Source organism: Manis pentadactyla, chromosome 8 (assembly GCF_030020395.1).
Source record: "Manis pentadactyla isolate mManPen7 chromosome 8, mManPen7.hap1, whole genome shotgun sequence".
Taxonomy (NCBI): domain Eukaryota; kingdom Metazoa; phylum Chordata; class Mammalia; order Pholidota; family Manidae; genus Manis; species Manis pentadactyla.
Window position 1 is genome coordinate 132,214,080 of NC_080026.1, and position 18,738 is coordinate 132,232,817.

The 18,738-nt window shown below is 47.2% G+C and overlaps 1 protein-coding gene across 9 annotated transcripts in view; it reads left to right on the forward strand.

The window, feature by feature from the left end:
* Positions 1–18,738, forward strand: part of LOC118919292 (deleted in malignant brain tumors 1 protein) — a 95,132-nt gene that overhangs the window by 33,484 nt on the left and 42,910 nt on the right. For 8 of the 9 annotated variants that reach the window (XM_057506424.1, XM_057506430.1, XM_057506429.1 and 5 more), the window contains exons 1-12: positions 2,030–2,217; positions 4,203–4,520; positions 4,667–4,696; positions 5,868–5,906; positions 7,174–7,321; positions 9,225–9,415; positions 10,494–10,523; positions 11,128–11,169; positions 11,983–12,300; positions 13,646–13,675; positions 14,429–14,746; positions 18,238–18,391. In XM_057506424.1, the coding sequence (XP_057362407.1) occupies positions 2,118–2,217; positions 4,203–4,520; positions 4,667–4,696; positions 5,868–5,906; positions 7,174–7,321; positions 9,225–9,415; positions 10,494–10,523; positions 11,128–11,169; positions 11,983–12,300; positions 13,646–13,675; positions 14,429–14,746; positions 18,238–18,391 (1,718 nt within the window). In that variant the 5' untranslated portion in view covers positions 2,030–2,117. Of the gene's footprint in view, positions 1–2,029; positions 2,218–2,725; positions 2,738–4,202; positions 4,521–4,666; positions 4,697–5,867; positions 5,907–7,173; positions 7,322–9,224; positions 9,416–10,493; positions 10,524–11,127; positions 11,170–11,982; positions 12,301–13,645; positions 13,676–14,428; positions 14,747–18,237; positions 18,392–18,738 lie in introns of those variants that run through there. The other variant, XM_057506433.1, reaches the window with a different exon arrangement.

The window sequence follows — 18,738 nt, forward strand, 5'->3', positions numbered from 1 at the left end:
CTGCCTCCAGGCTTGGAAGTGGCTTGTTTGGTTTGAAAGTTTAGGCTGAATTTGAATTTAGCAAATCAGAGTATTTGGCCTAAAAATCCAAATTCTTACATTACGTGAACAAAATAAAAGCTCAAGTTGAGGCTCAAAACAACAAACTCTTTTATTACGGTAACTGGCTGGATCTGAGAAAAAGCTGCCCTTTGGTCTGGAGACAGCTTTCCAGTTCACACAGTGCTGCCTATTACTCAAGTTACCTGTGGCCCTGAGAAACTTGTGGGTTTGAGTTTGTGACCCCTGGGCGATGGGCCAGATTTGCCAGCTGATGTTCTAGGCCCTCTATGTAGGGCATGGTGACCTTCCCAAACCTATGTGTCCCTCTGCCCCACAGTACACCCCGGTCTGTTCTGATTCTGTCCCACTGGCAACTGGAATAACATCTCCAGTACAAATGACAAGCCCTGCCAGGTGGCACCTGGTGCCTCTTGAGCCACACCTCAACGCCTAATGCCCCTGGGGCAGCATTGACCTCTGAAGCCCTCCCGGGACACTCAACATTTGCTGCCTGGTCTCACGCCTCACATCCCCAGGAAATGCCAAGATTCTCAAGGCAGGGCCTTTCCCTCTCTTTCTGCTTCCCTTAGCTCCCTAAACATAGGACATTCCAGTAAGCTTTCACCAATTAAGAAGATAATGGGCACAATCTCTCTTTACATTGCCAGGTGCTGATTCTGCAGCTGCTCTGCCTACAGGTAGGATGCGTATTACATTCAGCATCATCTGCTAGATTCGGCTTAATGTGTAAAAGATCATGAGGTTTGGACTCAGATTCTGTTTGATCCCCCGCTTTATTCATTCACTCATCCATTTAGTCAGTGGATATTGAGTATCCACCACATATCAAACTCTGCCGATAAGCATTGGAGCTACGGCAGTGATCAAAACCATCTAGGTGGCTTCTTTCGTAGGCTGTGCACCCCAGCAGGAGAGAAAGACATGACATATGTGATCCCAGTTATGAGACCTCAGTGCCACGTTATATCATCTCTCAATCCCATTCGTCTCGATTCCTCTTCATTAAAGTAAGAATAACGTAGGGGATTGAAGAGGGACATGAATTGTCAATGCCTAAAGATAGCTGGCATCTGGCAGGCACTCAGAGCACTGGTTCCTTCCTTGGGTCACATGCCAGGTCGCCCCCCTAAGGGCGGTGCTGTGGGGCATGGAAGGAGCCCTGTAGGAATCTGGTCCTGGGTGGCCGCTCTCCAGCTGAATGTCCTTGGTTCTCACGTGTCATTAGAACAGGCACATTGGAGTCCATGCTCCCTAAAATTGCATGCCTTTAACATTCGGTGACTGAGGAGAGGACAAGCAGCCATGTGCATTGGCTGAATTAAGTGTATGTCACTGGGGAAAGCAAGAGGCTGTCGTAGAAAATCAGAGATAGAAGTCTTGTGGTAGAAACTGAGGCACACGCCTCCCCAGTGTTTGATTATGAAAGTTTTCAAATATACAGCAAAGTTCGAAAAATTTAACAATGAACTTCCACCTAGATTGTATGATCAACTCATTAATCCAGCTGTCATCCCTCTATTCATCCATCAACCCATCTTATTTTTTAATTAAACACTTTGACTTACGTACCATAGAACTCATGCATTTTAAGGCCATGTATACAGCTGAGCTGTGTAATCACAGTCAAGGAATAGAGGGGCTCCCTCCCCCCCAGAGCTCTCCTCACACATTTCAGAGTTGATGCCTTCATCCCTGTGCACACCCCCTGCTCCCCAGGAACTGCTGCGTGACTTTCCTTGCTTTGCTCAGGTGAAGTCATGACACACCCGGGGAGAAGGAAGTCAAGAGGAAGGTGACGGCCACCTGATGGCCTCTTGTACACAGGCCACTTGGGGCAGATTGCCCATGAGCCTGGCTTCTGCCAGTGGCCATGTGGTGCATGTTAGTTCGCCCATAGGCAGTAATACCATGCCCTGCTCTACATGGAGACCTTGGGGATGTGAGGTCACTGGCCGTGGGATGAAGGTGCATCGTTATCCTGCTGAGTCCTGGGAGGAAGCAGGTGCCCCCAGAAGCCACTGTGTATCTTCTTCCAATGTTCTGACTGTTCCTTGATGCCAGTCCTTCCTTTTCCCCCGACAGCCCACGAGACCCTACTTCCCATGTCCTCGGTGATATCTGAGGCCCAACATGCAGCTTCCTCTGCACCTCCAGGTAAGGTTGTTTCTTTTTGTTTCTGCACAACTTTATTCATTTGACAATGAATGACGGAACGAACATGTGTCACTAAGGATATATAATGTCACTGGGGATATATAAATAAAACAATAAACAAAGCTGACCCTAGTGCAGATTAAGTCAGCAGCAGGGATGGGGAGGTACTCTTACAAACGAGTGTGGTGAATACTGTGCTGGGGAGCACAGGGCATGTGGGTGCCCAGAGGAGGGTCTCCATGCCAATTTGTGGGTCTAAGCCAAGATTAAATGGTGAGAGGCAATGGGATTGTGCCAGGGAGGGGAGACACCAGGTAGTTAGACTCACCATGAGCTGCAGGGTGGGAGACATTAATATGCTTTCCAATCACAGCACAGGGCTGGCCAGCAACCTTACAGAATCAATGAAGAATGAGGTTGCTCTTGAAGATGTTTTGCTGTACACATGGATGAGTAATATTTTAGGATACTCAACCCTGAGTTGGGCTTTGGTTTGTTTAGAAATTAGGTCCAGCCTCAAGTCAGATAAGACAGGAGTAAAAAAATGGACAATTGATTCCCTTTATCTGGCTGTACAGCCAAAAGACTGAGGGGGGACAGAGAGGAGCCATTATCACCACCTCGGAGTCGGAGAGCTTCCCTGGGGGAACAGGCCTGGCAGAGGCCCTGACTCCTGACTGTTGGCTGTGGCCTTGGGGACGCGGTGATCACCTTGGGGATGCGGTGATCACCAAAGGCACCCTCGTTGGCTCTGTGAGTTTCGACTGCCTGAATTCACACTCCATATTTTATAAAAAAATTTTTAAGTCAACATTTTTTAATGTATCTGTCCAAACTCTCTTCTTTGTATCCACCTTTTTGCACTTTTTTTGAGGTCTACTTGGCTTATAACATTGTATTTGTTTCAGGTATATAACATAATTATTTGATATTTACATATATTGTGAAATGATCAAAATATGTCCAGTTAACACCCATCACCATACATACTCACAGAATTTTTCTTCTTGTTATGAGAACATTGAAGATCTGTTCTTTCCACATCTTTCTTTCCTTCACTTGCTTAACAGCATTTTTATCTTGCGTGCCTACCGAGTACCCAACACCAAACCGGACGTAGTCCCACCTCTCAGGGAGTCTGCAGCTTAGTAGGGAGATAAGTCGTGTCCACAGAAAGCCATAACATGAGGAGGAGGTGGTCTGTGCCGTACAAGAGGCCCCACCTTGCTTTCTCTGTGGGGGGAGCTCAGTCAGGGGAGTTCAGACAAGCAAGGAGTTGAGCGGCCCTCGAGCCTTACTCTCAGGCACGGGCTCCCCTCTCCCCTCTCATCGTCGCTCAGTTCTGCCTGCCTGGGCTCAGCTTGGCTCGTCTTGGCTTGGTCCGGTGTCTGTGACTAGCTGGCGGGTCAGTTGAAGACTGCCGGGCCTAGCATGGCCTCCCTCACGTGTCTTATAGCTCCATAGCTGTCATCTTAGGCGACAGGCGTGCCGAGGCCATGTGTGCTTCGTCACTCGGTCCAGAACAAGCTTCTTCACGTGATTGCCTCGGAATTCCCACGGAGCGGACTGAAGCCCTCTCGCCTCTCAAGGCCTCAGCTCCGCGTGGGTGCACCGTTACTTCCAGCACATTCTGTTGGCCAAAGCAAGTCAGGGGCCACCAGCCCAGGATCGAGGAGTAGGAAAATAAGCTCAACCTCTTGATGGGCAGAGCTGCACTGTCACATTGTAAAGAGTGAAAATCTAAGGAAGAGAACTGTGGCCATTTCTGTGAACAGTCTAACCCAGGCAAGCTGTCTTAACATAGGGTGTGAGTTAGGAAGACATTGTAGGCCTCTTAGAGCACACGCATCTGGGGAATGGCAGGGCACGAAGGGTGTGAGCAGCAAAGTCATGGAAACAAGGAAAGCTGGGCTGGGTGGAAGACAGCCCAGGCATCAGCAGGCAAAGGGAGCACTGTCACCCCTCAAACCCCCGCTCTTCCCCAGGAGGCTGGGCCCCTGTGCGGCTGGTCGGCAGCCGTGGGAACTGTGCGGGCCGCGTGGAGCTTTTCTACCAGGGAGTCTGGGGCACTGTGTGTGATGACCTCTGGGACCTGCTAGAAGCGAACATCGTCTGCAAACAGCTGGGCTGCGGCTGGGCCGTTGCGGCCCCGGGAGAGGCCCGCTTTGGGAAGGGTTCCGGGAAGATCCTCCTTGACAACGTGCACTGCCGGGGCGACGAGGGGCACCTGCAGGAGTGCTCCCACGTTGGCTGGTTCTCCCACAACTGTGAGCACGGCGAGGACGCCGGCGTCATCTGCTCAGGTAATCCCCGCTGCCGCCCAAGCAGAGCCCGGCTCTGGCTCTTTCCAAGACAGTACTTTTCAAAAGACACTGTGAAAATAACTACTGAAAATGAACCAGTACATTATTTGCTCACAGCTGATCATTTTAATCCTTTCTGCTTACAGATGCTGACTACGCAATGGTCACGCCACCAGGTAGGGAAGGCGATACTAGCACGTACAGTTTATCAAATCTCTGGGGAAGAAGTTCTGCTGGGAAGTGGGTGTGTCTTGTTCTCCAAGCCAGTGGTGACGGGAAGACATGGAATCAGCCGGCTGTCCAGTGGCAGAGATAGACGGCCCCTTAGAGATCACGTGGCCCAGCCTCACGATGTCCCCCCATCCTCCACCGTGCGGTTTACACACAGGAAGCAGATTTCTCACACTTCTGTAGAGCACTTTGGGTTTGTTAGTTCTGAGGATTGTGAGGCAATAGCAACAAGATATGGGTGGGGGGTGGTTAAGAAATAACAGGTGGCTAAGGACACTTCCTGCCCAGGGAAGATGGCAGATGCGCCAGACCGGGACAAAGTCAAGGTGACAATTCCATTCCTGCCCTCCCCTTGCCTCTGCCTTGCTCCGGGCGCTGCCCTGGCCCCACGGAGCTTCCCTCGCTGTTGGTGTTCCCACATGACCTCAATGCCAACACCAGGAGTTCTCCACACCAGTGCCCACTCTCATCCATCACACCCCTAGGTCCCTCGGTGTCCTGCCCTTAGCCAGCTTCTGGGCAAAGACTGAGTTAGGAACAACGCTGAATGCACAAGGTTTAGTAAAGCTTCAGTCCCATCCTATCGTGGGTTTTCAACTCTCGTAGGTGGGAAGGGGTTGGTCCTGGGAGACAATCTCCAATGGGAGGTTCTAGGCCAGGCGTCACTGGTAGAGAGATGTTGAGGGTTAGGAGGAGGGTCCACAGCATCCTTAGGTCCTGGCTCACCTTCTCAAAGCCCCACCAGGACAACGGAATTGGTAAATTGGTGTATCTTCCTATTCTTACATTGAAGCCTGTAACTCCTAACCCTTGGGCAACTGGAATTGGCTGTAGGATACAGAATTGCACACAGCTTTCTCAAACTTCAAAAATTCTCATTTGTGTGTGTGACAAGAGAAGAATACGTCAAAGTTTAGGCAGGCTCTAGATGAGTGCCTCTTCCCTCCCACATGTGGAATCCCTACCTGCTCTGGCCTCTCCCCCGGAGACTGACTCAGTAGTTCTGGGAGGGGCCCAGACAGTGTGTTTGTTGCATGTTCCTCGGGGTCTCACGTGCAGAAGGCTGTGGACCTTCGTGCCAGCTGACAATCCATGTGTCCTTTGTGTGTTTGACAGGTCGCCCGCTGGCGGTCATGGCAGGGATGATGGCTGCAGGTGAGACTCTGGTGTCCTTGGCTACCTGACCATCATCTTCTAGCTCAAGCCCAGAAGTAATTCTTCAAGGAAATAGCAAAATACTACCTCCCTGTCTTGGTCACCCCTCTGAACCTGTGCTCTGCATGATAAACTGACAGTGAAAGCCAATGAACTTATGGTTCTAATTCCATTTCCGTTCAGTCCAAGAAGGAAGTCCAAATAATGAAACAATGCCAGCCTTCTTGGTCTCCCAACATGAGCACCACACATGAGGGACCCACACACAGCCACTGACACAGCAGCATTCCAGGGTGCTACCCAAGGGCATCATTTCAGAGGGCTTCCACCATGATTTTCTTCTCCACCCTTTGTCCTTCCCTAACGATCTCTGTCCTCCTCCGTCCTTTGTTTCCTCTGCCTTTTCCCCCCCTCTGCTCTTGCAGAGGAGTATCTGGGGCTTTCAGAAGCTCCTCTGAACTTTTCTTAGCACGACTTGGCAATAAAGGGCTAACATCACACTAATGCCTGCAGAACCTGGCTGGTCCTTCTAGGGAAGAGCCGCAGCTGGATGACCAGGGCCAATCTAGTGGAGGTCTGAGTCTTACACAGCCAGAAGTTCTGATGGAGAAAGCTGTTACCACAAGTGTCACCTGTAATTTTGGCCTAAAACTGGGCAGAGATGGATAGACAGACAAGCAGATGGAGAACGAAGTGGACAGGTGGATGGACAGATGGACATAGGACCATATCTGTGTTAGAAGGGGTGGATGACTCAGGTCAACTCTTTTCCACTTAGTAGTGGATTTTTAATAGTATAATTTTAATAAATTACAACTGATGGTGGGCAGAACACTGCCATCTTCATATATATATAGGGAGGCTCTGTATGGGCTCACCTTTAATTGGAAAATGAGCTTACGGATCACTTCTGGTTGCCTGGCATAAATGAAAGCTGCAGAACCCACCGCTAGGGAGTAAGTGGAGGGAAAGATTCTGGCGGATGGGGGAGCACTGCTCCGCCCTGCAAGCCCGCGGCAGCGGCAGAGTTCTCAGAAGTGACAGATACTTCAAAATTCAGACACTTTCATGCCCTAATTTCTTAAGTCAGTAAGAGTTTTTAGACTAGTTTATGCCTCTAATATGTCTTAAGAGATACCCACAAAGTAGCGGCCAATGAAATGTTTTGGGGGAAAAAAAATGAAAGGAATAAAAGTGTGAATTACAAAATCAGTGAACTGAACAATGCAAAAAAAGCTGAAATTCTCAAATACTTTTCCACTTTCAGAAAAACCTCATTGTGGCAGTGTTATTACTAATTCATCTGGAGCAATTAGGAACCCCCCGCAGAACGAGATGCATGACAACATAACCTGTGTGTGGGAAATCAAGGCAAACACGTCTGATCACGTACTGCTCGCATTTCCGTATCTTAAGTAAGTCCTAATACATTACTTGAGTACATTCTGTAGTTTAAAATTCCAAACATTTTTCCCATGGTTGATTCCCATAAGCAATAGAGTCCTTGATATATATATTTGTTAAGTTTTTATTTGAAATAATTATAGACACATAGAAAGTCCCGAAAATAACACATGGAGTCCCGGGTACCCTCACCCAGCTTCCCCCAGTGCTGGCATCTCATGTAACTGTACAACAATCCTAAAACTAGGATGTTGACATTGGTACAATACTGTTAGCTAGACCTTAGACCTTACTCAGTTTTCACCATTTTTTACACACTTAACATGTGTGTGTGTGTGTGTGTGTGTGTGTAGTTCTGTGCAATATTACCCCATATATAGATTCACGTAACCACCACAATAATCTAGACACAGAACTGTTCCATTACCTCAAAGGAACCACCCTTTACCCTTTATACTCACAAATCACATACCCCCCAGTCCCCTGGCAACCACTCATCTGTTCTCCCTCTCAGTCATTTTGTCATTTTGAGAATGTCATATCAATGGAATCGAACAGGATGTATCCTCCTGAGATTGACTTTCTCCACTCAGCGTAATGCCCTTGAGATCCATCCAGGTTGTTGTGTGTATCAGTGATTTGTTCCTTTTGGTTGCTAAGAAGTATTCTACTTGTGGATGCCAGTTTGTTTACCCAGTCCCCACTGAAGAGCATTTGCATTGTTTCTAGTCTTTTGTTGCTATAAGCAAAGCTCCTGTGAACATTCATATGCAGGTGTTATTTCTCTGAGATAAATGGTCAAGAGTGCACACCAGGTGTGGTAAGCACACCTCTGGCTTTTTAAAAATATGCCAAACGGTTTCCCAGAGTGCCTACTGTTTTACATTCCCATGAGCAACTTATGCAAATCCAGCTTCTGCATATCCTAACTAGCTCTTGGTATTATTTTTTGTAACCACTGTTTGTAATTTTTAGCGTACAAATCTTATACATATTTTGTTAGTTTTTTGTAGGTGTTTTCATTTTTAAGAAGGAGTGATTGTAAATTATATTTTTTGAATTTTTATTTCCATGTTTGTTCTTAATATATAGAAGGATGATCGGTTTTTATGTGCTTCCATGATTTTTTAATTAAAATTGAATTCACCTTATGTGCTTTGCATAGCTGTGTATGTATGCTTGGTGTGTGGGTAGGAGAGAGAAAGAGACTGAAAGGGAGAGAGAATGCATGTATTCCTGCCTGCTAATTAAAAATGCAGATTCCACGGAACTCCCAGATTTAGTAAATTGAGAAATTTTAGGTTTTGACATTATAAATAGTCAAGGTTGGTATCATTCATACATGAATGGCTTATGGAAATTAATCCCAGGAACAACCTAAATTTTTTTTTTAACTCCAGAGTTTTGCTTAATCAGACTATGACTTGAGGCATGAAAATGGTTTTCTGATTCTATCGCTACGGCTTCTGAACAAAACTTCACATTGAGGAACAACAGGGACAAAATCAGATGCCTTCCACCAACGAAGCCGGGCAGATTTGGTAGTGCACTTCCCACTGGCAGGCTGCCTGCCAAAGTCTGTGAAAGTTGGTCGGAACCCAGAGCCATGGTCCAGCAGGCCAAACACCGGCTGGCCCTTGGCCCTCAGCTGCAAGGAACCCTGTGGTCTCGGGCCTTGGCAGAAGTGCACCCGCTTAGCCCCTCTTCCCTCTGCCAGTTAGGCCCCACCCCCTTAAGGCTCTCAGAAAGCCCAAGTGGGATCAAAGGAATCCACACCATGTTTGAATGACTGACAGGCCTCAAGCAGTCCCCAGCCTCTTTACACTGATGAAATGAAGGGTCTGCCTCATAGCCTCCCTCTAGGACCCGTTGAGGAGGAGGCTAAGGGACGCCCATCGGTATTTGCTTCCCCAGCCTCGACTGCACCAATGAATATTTTGAAATCCTGGACGGCCCTCCAGCCTTGGCCAAGTCCCTGGGGAAGACCTGCTCTGGAACCTACCTCACCTACTCGTCCTCCTCCAACTCAATGACCCTCGTGTACTTCCGAAGCTTCAACAACATAGGAAAGAACTTTGTTGCTTATTATTATTCTGCAACCAAAGGTAAGACAGGTGTCAAGAGCCGGAGCTCCGGAGCTGGACAGTCTGCCTGGGGACAGGGTGGAGCACCATCTCTGACTCAGGGACCTTGAGCAAGAGAGCTGACCTCTCTGTGCCTCAACCCCTTGCTGTATAATGGGCGTAAGAGAACCTTCCTTCATAGGCTTCTTGTGAGGGTTCCCTGCGATGACACAAGTCAAGCCCTTAGCGTAGTGAGGACATGTCATGAATGCTCAATGATTGGCAGCTTGATCGTGGCCTTTTCATGTCCTGTAAGCATTTCGTAGTCAGCCCAGTAGGAAGCCATTTCTGTAGTTGCTCGGAGTCTAGTACTAGGTGGGTGCAGCAGAAGAAGGAGGTGTGGCCCCAGCCTCAGTGGGGCTTATGTACAACCTAGACGGAATTCAAGATGGACATGTGTAATACAGTGAGAGGACTGATAGAATATACTGAAGTGACAGGTGCATGCACCTCAGCAAAAGACGTTAGGGAAGACAGAGAACAATGTGTAGGCTACAGATACTAAGGACAATGTGGGAGGCACAGCCTGAGACTTGCTTTTAAACCTGGGGGGACACAAAAGGAACAGGGCGAGAAGGCAAGCAGAAGCTACGCCAGGGGTTTCTGATGAAGCACATGCACTCGAGCGTAGGTAGTAACGAGTGTTTAAAATAACAGCTAATGTGTATTGAATGCCTATTTTAGGCCAGGCACTATTTTTGGCACTTTACATGTGTTATCCGCTTTAGTCCTCAGACAAACCTGGGCCCTTCCCCTGTGACAGATGAGGAAACTGAGGCCTGAGAGGTTCACTAATTGTCCCAACATCACCCAGTGATGATGGGTCCTGCACTACCTACCATAGGAGAAAAGAGGTGGAGCCTCATTCACAGTTCTGGCGTCCCCTTGGCCAGGATGTGGCTCAGAACAGTCTCCTGTGCTCTCTGCAAGCACCGGGGTGGCTCAGCCAGCAGGCTTGGGAAATGTGCTACAGAACCCAGAGGACATGCAATGTGTCATGAAGGGGGTCGGGGCAATCACTGTAACTGACTGACCAGCTCTGGTTTCCTTGTATTTGCAGAGGCAGTTTCACGGACCCCGAATCTGATCAGTGAGTCACGTTCAGTGTCACTGTTTCATCTGTCATGGTCTGATCTCTCTCATATACATTTCCTAATTCCCCGTACAGTCCACCATAACTGGGTGATTCTGTCTCCCCTCATTTTGCACAAGTATGATGCCCATTCACCATGGAACCAAGTTACACCTATCAACAGTTGGGCCACTGTAGGTGGACAGTTGCCTATTTGATTTCTTAATTCCTTGTTTTTATCAAAGACAATGAGACACACCTAATCAAACCCTCCACATTTAGGAGAGTTAACAAGAAGAAGCACATGGAAAAAATGACATTTTCCCCAGAAGAACACTGTGAATGTTTGCATTTTGGCACAGAATGGCATGATCTAAACGTTGTTATACTTCCGGTGACTGGGCAGAGGGAGAGAATATGATCTGTGTTGGATCCCACACACTGAGCAACATCAAGATCCCCACGTAAAGACAGTTTGATGTGGGAGGTCACTTATTATAAAGATGATAGGGAGAATGATCAGGCAGATCTGGGCATCTGTAGACACTGGTCTCAGAATGCTGCCATCTTGGCTAGCCTAAGGCCTCGCTTTGTATCTCAGGGTGTTGTCTTGTACCCACAGCAATCCCAACAGCAGCGCCCAGGACAGTAACAGCAAGACCAGGTAAGCCCCGGAATGCACCCATTCGTTTACCAGGTGTCCTTTCCTCTTGGTATCTGCCTCATTCCTGACCCATCAGCACAAACTGAATCAATTGCAAATAGTCCATCTTTGCACAGTTTTTCAGGCCACTCAAAACTCTTGGGATCTTTTGGCTTTAGCACCCCAGGGTGAGCAAAGTTCATTTTTTCAGTGCCTTTCAGAGTCATCAAAGCCTCAGCAGCTTCCAAGTGCCTTTAGTGGGGGTCTATCTATTTCTTATATGGCCAGTCCTGCTCATAGTTAACCTCAAATCTAAGGTCTAATAGACTTTTTTTCAAAGTGAATAGAATGTCAAAGCCATTCCAGAGGCAATGAGATAGAATAGCAGAGAAAACTAGTGAGTTTTGGAATCAGGACACCTGAATTTAGACCTGCTACCAACCAAATGTGGGATTTGGAGTGAAGCATTTTGCTTCTCCAACTTTCAGTTTCCTTATAAATAAAATTAGCATTTGATAATCTTCTGTTTACCTTCTTAAGTTATTATAAAAGTGAAGGTGAGCACGAACGCAAAAGCCTTTCACAAAATCACAAATCACTGTGACATTTATTTATAAAGCTTTTCTGCATTTAGCCAAAACAGATTGGCACAATAGGTACTCAGTGGATTTTTTTAAGCTAAACATTGACAATCTTAATTACTATCAATTAACCAGTTAACTGGTTCTTACCAAGTTCTCCACCCTAATAGCTGTCTGGGGGTGGGGAGCTCAGCCAGCTCAGGGGACATGTGAGTGTCCCAGAGGGCAGTGGTCACCAGGTCTCTGCCTGCAGGGGACTGGCCAGAGCTGCGGCTGGCGGGCAGCTCAGGCCGGTGCTCAGGACGCGTGGAGGTCCTCCACCAGGGGACCTGGGGCACTGTGTGCGATGACCTGTGGGACCTGAACGAAGCTGAAGTCGTGTGCCGACAGCTGGGCTGCGGTCGGGCCGTGTCCGCCCTCGGGAAGGCCCACTTTGGCCCGGGCTCTGGAGACATCCTCTTGGACAACCTGCAGTGCTCTGGGGTGGAGCGCTACCTGGGCCAGTGCGCCCACGCGGGCTGGTCGGAGCACAACTGCGGCCACCACGAGGATGCTGGCGTCATCTGCTCAGGTAGCCTCTCCTCTTGCAGACATTCATCTCCAGTTCCAAGTGTTAGGAGACCACCTGCTAGAATTCAGTTTGTCAGGCACACAGACAGGAGAGCTAGCCTCCCAGAATAAAACCTCCTGATTTTCTGATTTGGTGGTGGTAAGAATTACCAAAGAAATGTGTGCTTTACTAAATACAGACATGTGCAAAGAATGTGCTTAATTATGGGAACTTTTAAGGTGCTATCTAAAGGCCTTTCATTCAAAGAGATTGTCCCATGCAGGAAAGCTAGAGAAGACTTCAGAGCTGGACATGCTGGGGTATGGGTCTCAGAACTGCTACTAACACTCGACACTTAAACATTCAGGACTTCAGTTTCTTCATCAGTAAACGTAGGAGACAGGTTGCTCTCTTGCAGGATTGCCAGAGGCTTTGAGCTGTCTTCTCTAAAGCAGTTGCATCGTGCCTGACAAAGGGCTGCATATTTGGCAATTTTTACTACCATCTTCCTCACCCAATGCCAATGCCAAGAAGTTAGTGAACTAAAATGGCTAATTTGATTTGCATTATGACAACCACAATTTTAAAAAATACTTTGTATTTACTCATGAGCAAAAAGTTAGCTAGAAGTAAGTTGGTCACCTCCGGAATCTGTTAAATCACCTTTCTGATAATAAGATGCCTTTTGGTAAATTTACTGCTACAATGCTTGGTGTGATTGGAAAGAACCAGTAACCGTGACTCGAGGCGGCCCTTGTTACATAGACTTGACATGTGACAAGCAGCTCAGTTGTGTATTAGCACCTGTACCTGTGGCTCTTACTTTGGGTGTATATTTAAGAGCATTGTCCTGTTCGCTGGGGTGGCCGTGTGCCCATCTGCGCTGTGGCGTCTTGCCATGCAGGGCATGTCTGACCCAGTTAGAGCCTCACAGGCCACATGTTCTTCCTCCTTTGATGTTCTTGGGGATGACTCTCTAAACCTGAAGTGCCCCAAAGACTTCCCAAAGTGAAATTTGCCTGCTGCAAAGTCAGTAAGTTAAATCATCTCCTAAATGTGCCATTCACATCTGGCCATTTTCTCCTAAGGCATTAGCAGACCAGTGACCAGAGAGAAGCTTTCTTTTTTGTCCATAGATGAATTTGGTTCTCCTAGACTCATTTTTTCCATATCAGATTAATAATAAATGTCTAAAAATAATGAATAATTAATATATTCATTTTTAAATAAAATTTTTATTTTTATTAATAAGCAATTCATAATACATTAGAAAAAACTTACAAGGGTGGAATTAAAACCTTTCTCTTCCATCATTAAAGTCAGGATTTCTGAAGAATACTGACATATTTATTCTTTCTATAAACAGATGCTGAAGAATCACTTATTAAAAGCCCAGGTAGGCCACTGTTTTTTTATGAGACTTAAATATCTGCTGTTCTTCATTTTTCCTAGGGCAATTTATTCTTCCAGCTCAAAGTTCACCCTCTATCTAAATGCAGAGAATTTCACACCACTGAGACACTAGTCAAAAGTCTTACTTGGAATCATTGCTTTTGACTTTTTTTACATGTGATGATGACTCTGTGTGTATGTGTAAGTCCATAATTTTTAGAGATATGTGCAGGAAAGAAATGGCATTTCAGGGTCTTTTGCACATGCATTTCCTTCTAGCTCAAAGGCTTTCGCCAATGCCTCCCTGGCCAGCTCCTTCTCGCTGCTTTAAGGAGAGTCTGCCAGGCCCACCACCACCACCACCACCATTAGCCTCCTTGTGGCCTAGCATCCTGCTCTTTCCTTCACTGCGTTTATTACAATGTGGACTCGCACAACATACTGGTGTCTATATCTGACTGATAAATAGTTGTTAGGCTCCCTGAGGGCAGGAATCTTCTCATTTTGGCTTATAGCTGTCATCATGAGTGGCTGAGAGGAAAGGCAATCAAGTCGATACCGTTGAAATGAAGTTAAACTGGCTTGAAACCCACAGCCTGCAACTCAGGAACATAAGAGAAACATGAGGAACAAGCCCCAAGACTCAAGATAGGGCTTGTCCCTCCCTGACCCCCTGGTCCTGCTGGCCTCTTGGGCCTGGTGCTGGTGTGTCCCAGGCAGGTCTTCTGGGGATTCACACACCCATCTCTGCCTGCAGGGGACTGGCCAGAGCTGCGGCTGGCGGGCAGCTCAGGCCGGTGCTCAGGACGCGTGGAGGTCCTCCACCAGGGGACCTGGGGCACTGTGTGCGATGACCTGTGGGACCTGGACGAAGCTGAAGTCGTGTGCCGACAGCTGGGCTGCGGTCGGGCCGTGTCCGCCCTCGGGAAGGCCCACTTTGGCCCGGGCTCTGGAGACATCCTCCTGGACAACCTGCAGTGCTCTGGGGCGGAGCGCTATCTGGGCCAGTGCGCCCACGCGGGCTGGTCGGAGCACAACTGCGGCCACCACGAGGATGCTGGCGTCATCTGCTCAGGTAGCTCCCCTTTCACGCAGTAATTTTTAATGCTATTATTGAAGACATTTTGAAACTATGTGTCCCAAATGGAATTTTCATCTATCCATCCACTCATTCTTTTATTCAACAACCCTTGACTATGTACTCTGCACCAAGCCCTGGACTCAGACACATGCCCTGCCATGGACAGTTCCCATTGCACTTGGGAGACCATGAATGTTAGTGTGCACCAGCACCACTTCCAGCATGGCATTGCCAAATCCAGGGCCCACCCCCAGAAAGCACCAGTGCAGGATTTGGGAAGGGCCCTGGAATCTGCATTTTAACAGATAGTCCAGGTGATTCAGCAAAGAGAGGCCAAAGGTAATCCAGCCCTAGCTGCCGTGGAACCGAGTTGACCCAGCTCCTGTCCTTGCTCCCTGAGGCCAAGGACCCTGGAGTTGCCCAGGGCACAGTTCTGGTGCTCAGAAAGGCCAAGGTTCTCTGCCCTCTGTGCCCAACCTGCACCCTTGTCACTGTACCTCCTGCATGCTTTGGATTCATGAAAGAGAGTGACCTATTGCCTTTCCTTATGCATTCAGATGCAGAAGAACTGCCTCCTCCCACACCTCCAGGTATGTCCATATTTTTTTTCTAGTCCAGGCAACTTCCTAATAATAATGATGATGCTAATCAAGTGCTTGTGAATGCTAAGGACCACTGTTCTGAGCCCTTCACATCTATAACCCATTGAATCCCCACAATAACTCTTTGAGCCAAGCACTTTTCCAGACAAACTGAGCCATAGAAAGTTAGCAATGTTCCCAGAGCTAGGCAGTGGGTTTGAGCCCATGCCATTGGTGCTCTTGGACACCAGTCTCACCTTACCACCCCCGTTCATTGGCCCCAGCTACACAAAGACCAGGCAAAGCTAGCACAAAGATGGGGAGATGTTTTGCTCAGATTATTGCTAATCCTCAGGACAACTCTGCAAAAAGGAATTTTATCTTTTACAGAAGAGAGATTTGAGACACAGAAAGGTAAAGTAACATTCCTGAGTTCACTCAGCAAGTTAATAATGGCGCCAAGTTTTGACACTGATCAGTCTGATCCCAAAGTACATGATTTTGGGGCTATTATGGCTTTTGCCTGTTTTCAAAGATCTACAACTTATTGATTGAATGCTATTCATCTGTAATAAAAACCAAAGATGAGAAAAATCAGACCAACATGTATGATACAAATTCTGAAATGACATTGGAGTAAAGTAAAAGGCATTTTGTTTCATTGTAACAGACATTTCTGATCATCTGCACAATAGCAGGCATGATGCTAGAGATTCTGCATAAATTAATTTATTTAATCCTAACAGCCAAGGATTAGGGAGATCAAGAGGCCTACCTAAGACAACTCACTTAGAAAGTGGCAGAACTGGAATTTGCAGGCCCCATCTCTTTCCCTTTGAATGCACCTCACTGTCCCCACACAGCCTTGGAGAACGTGCACAGGTCACAAGTCATTGGCAGGAGCATCTCTCTTGGACACTTGTCTGGAGAACTTGATATATTCTATTTAAATTCTTCCTTGGGGAAGGCCAGCTTCTTGTGCTGGGGTCATGACTGAGAGGGGAAGGGCTGTCGAAAAAGTCAAGATGCTGGCAGGGCAAAAAAATAAAATAAAAATAAAAAGAGGGCCATGGTTGGGGTCAAGGGCAGTCTGTAGTTTTTTCATTTTATGTAGCTCAGCTAAACTGAAAATTACCTGGGTGATGGGGAAATGAGGAGGACCGTGCTGCGTGAGAGCCATCTGGTTATCTAGTGCCACCACACCACATAGTGGTTTAAAACAACAACACGGAGTTAACGTGCATGGTTTTGTGAGTTGGGAATTTGGACAGTGCTAGGCTGGGAGATTCTTCTGCACAGAGCACTGGGCAGGCTCACTCGGTGGTGTTCAGCCAGGACACAAAACAGCTGATGCACCTGCCTGGTGCCTCAGTGGGGGCAGCTGGAAGGGTGGGCTTAGCCGGGACCCTCTCCCTTTCCAGGTGGTCTTGGGGGTCTCATCACCTGGTCTTTCAACAGGGGAGTCACACTTCTGATAAGATGCTCAGGGTGCCACAAGCAAGCCAGTGTCCTCAGAGACAGGAAGGGAAGCTGCCAGCCTCCAGGCGCAGGGTCACTTCCACCATATTCTGTTGGCCAAAGCAGTCGCAGAGCCCACCCAGGTTCAGGGGAGGGGACCGGGAATCTTGCAGCCTTCTTTAATCTGCCACAGGACCGTAGAGAATATTCACTCAACGCCTTCAGACTTCTCTCAGTTTGCTCTAAGTACTTTGACATTTCTAAGGAAACCCTTTACATTTCACTAACTTGGAAACAAGACTAAGTATTTTTCTCCTGGATGTCATTGTTGTCTTTTTTCCCCTTCTAGGTCCTTCCACAGCCTCTCAGGATATCTTAACAGGTAGTCACTTATTTTAAATAGAAATGGTCACTGCATGCCAGGAGAACCATCATAGTCGGTGCTAGGCGGTGTGACCAGGGCACGACATACGGGCTGGCATAGTGTGTGTGAGGGGCTGCTTCTCCGCTGCCCGTGCCAGGCCTGTCCTGGCCCCTTCTGTGAGAAAGCCAGGGCAGTCAGGACCTCAGCTGGAGGTCTGGGGATTCTGGGAGGGTTGTAAGATGGTTGGGGAGAGCAGAAAGAGGAAAATTACGCAACTTCATAAATTAAGGACAAGGGCAGTAAAGCATATTATGTTTTCAAATTTCCTCTAAAATAATTAGATGATTCTAAGTTTTCTGCATCTTTTGTGTGGCATGCTGCTTTAAATAAACATGTGTGTGTGTGTAAATGTGTATCTATATTAATATGACAACTAATGTGAAAGAATTAGATGTCACTTGTTTAACTCTCATAAATCCCAAAACCTGTAAGTTCCTGTCTCAGTAGACACCGAGTTAAAGGAAACACAATCTACACAAAAAAAGTGATGGAAAAGCACTTAAAGGGAAGTCCCAGTCGTGACCTTGCAGAACAGTCCACAGTGTCCCCTTGTCTCCAGTTCATCAGACCCCAAGTGGTTCTCAAGCCTCTTCTTCCCCAAACCTGCCGAAACTCACTCCTTACCTAGGCACATACAGCCTCTCTCTCGTCACCTGTCCTTCCCACTCTATCTTGTAGATCTATTCGGCTTCTCCCCTAGCAAGAAAGAATCCTTCCACTTTAGAAAAAGGGAGGAGATAGTATCACCAGGGCAGATAAAGATAAAAAAAAAATCTTTTAAATCAGATGATAGGGAGAGAGGAAAAGGCAGGGAACTCACACTGCAATACTTTCGACTCAGAAATTGGATTGAATGGACTCTCCTGCGCAGGAGATGTTTTGGCTGAAGAGCTATTCAGCCCGCCTCTTGTGTGCCCACCAAGGGGCTGCTGCCTGGCTCCACCAGGCCACGGGGGTGAGCTGGTCATTACTGGGTCACACAAGCGAATCCATGCCTGATGCCCTTTTTCCTGTTGTTGCAGGAGAACATAACTCTTGTGGAGGGGTCATTTCTGGTCTCTCGGGCTCATTTTCCAGTCCACAGTATCCAGAAAACTATCCAACAGACATCCAGTGTGTTTGGGAGATCCATGTGGACAAAACCTTCCGCATAGAACTCATGATTCCAAGTTTGAAGTAAGAAAACAACTTCTTAAGAGAAGATTCTATCTAGATAAGGATGTTGGCTGTGAAATCATAATACAGATATTTCTTTTAGTGAGAAACATTTAAGGATGAAGCCAGAACACAAAATTCTTTCCAATTTGAAGTTTGGGTTCATTTTGTGGCACTATCCCCTGAGCTACTTCTAGCTCCAAAAATTCAATAAGTGGTTTATTAACACATTTGATTTAATCTTATTATGACAGTTTTTCTTTTGATTTTTTTTCTAAAAGTACCACAGAAATCCTCCTTACCACTTTTGCCCCATTATACTCTGGGTACCAATATTTATCCTCTTAGACTTCCTTTTTCCTTTACCT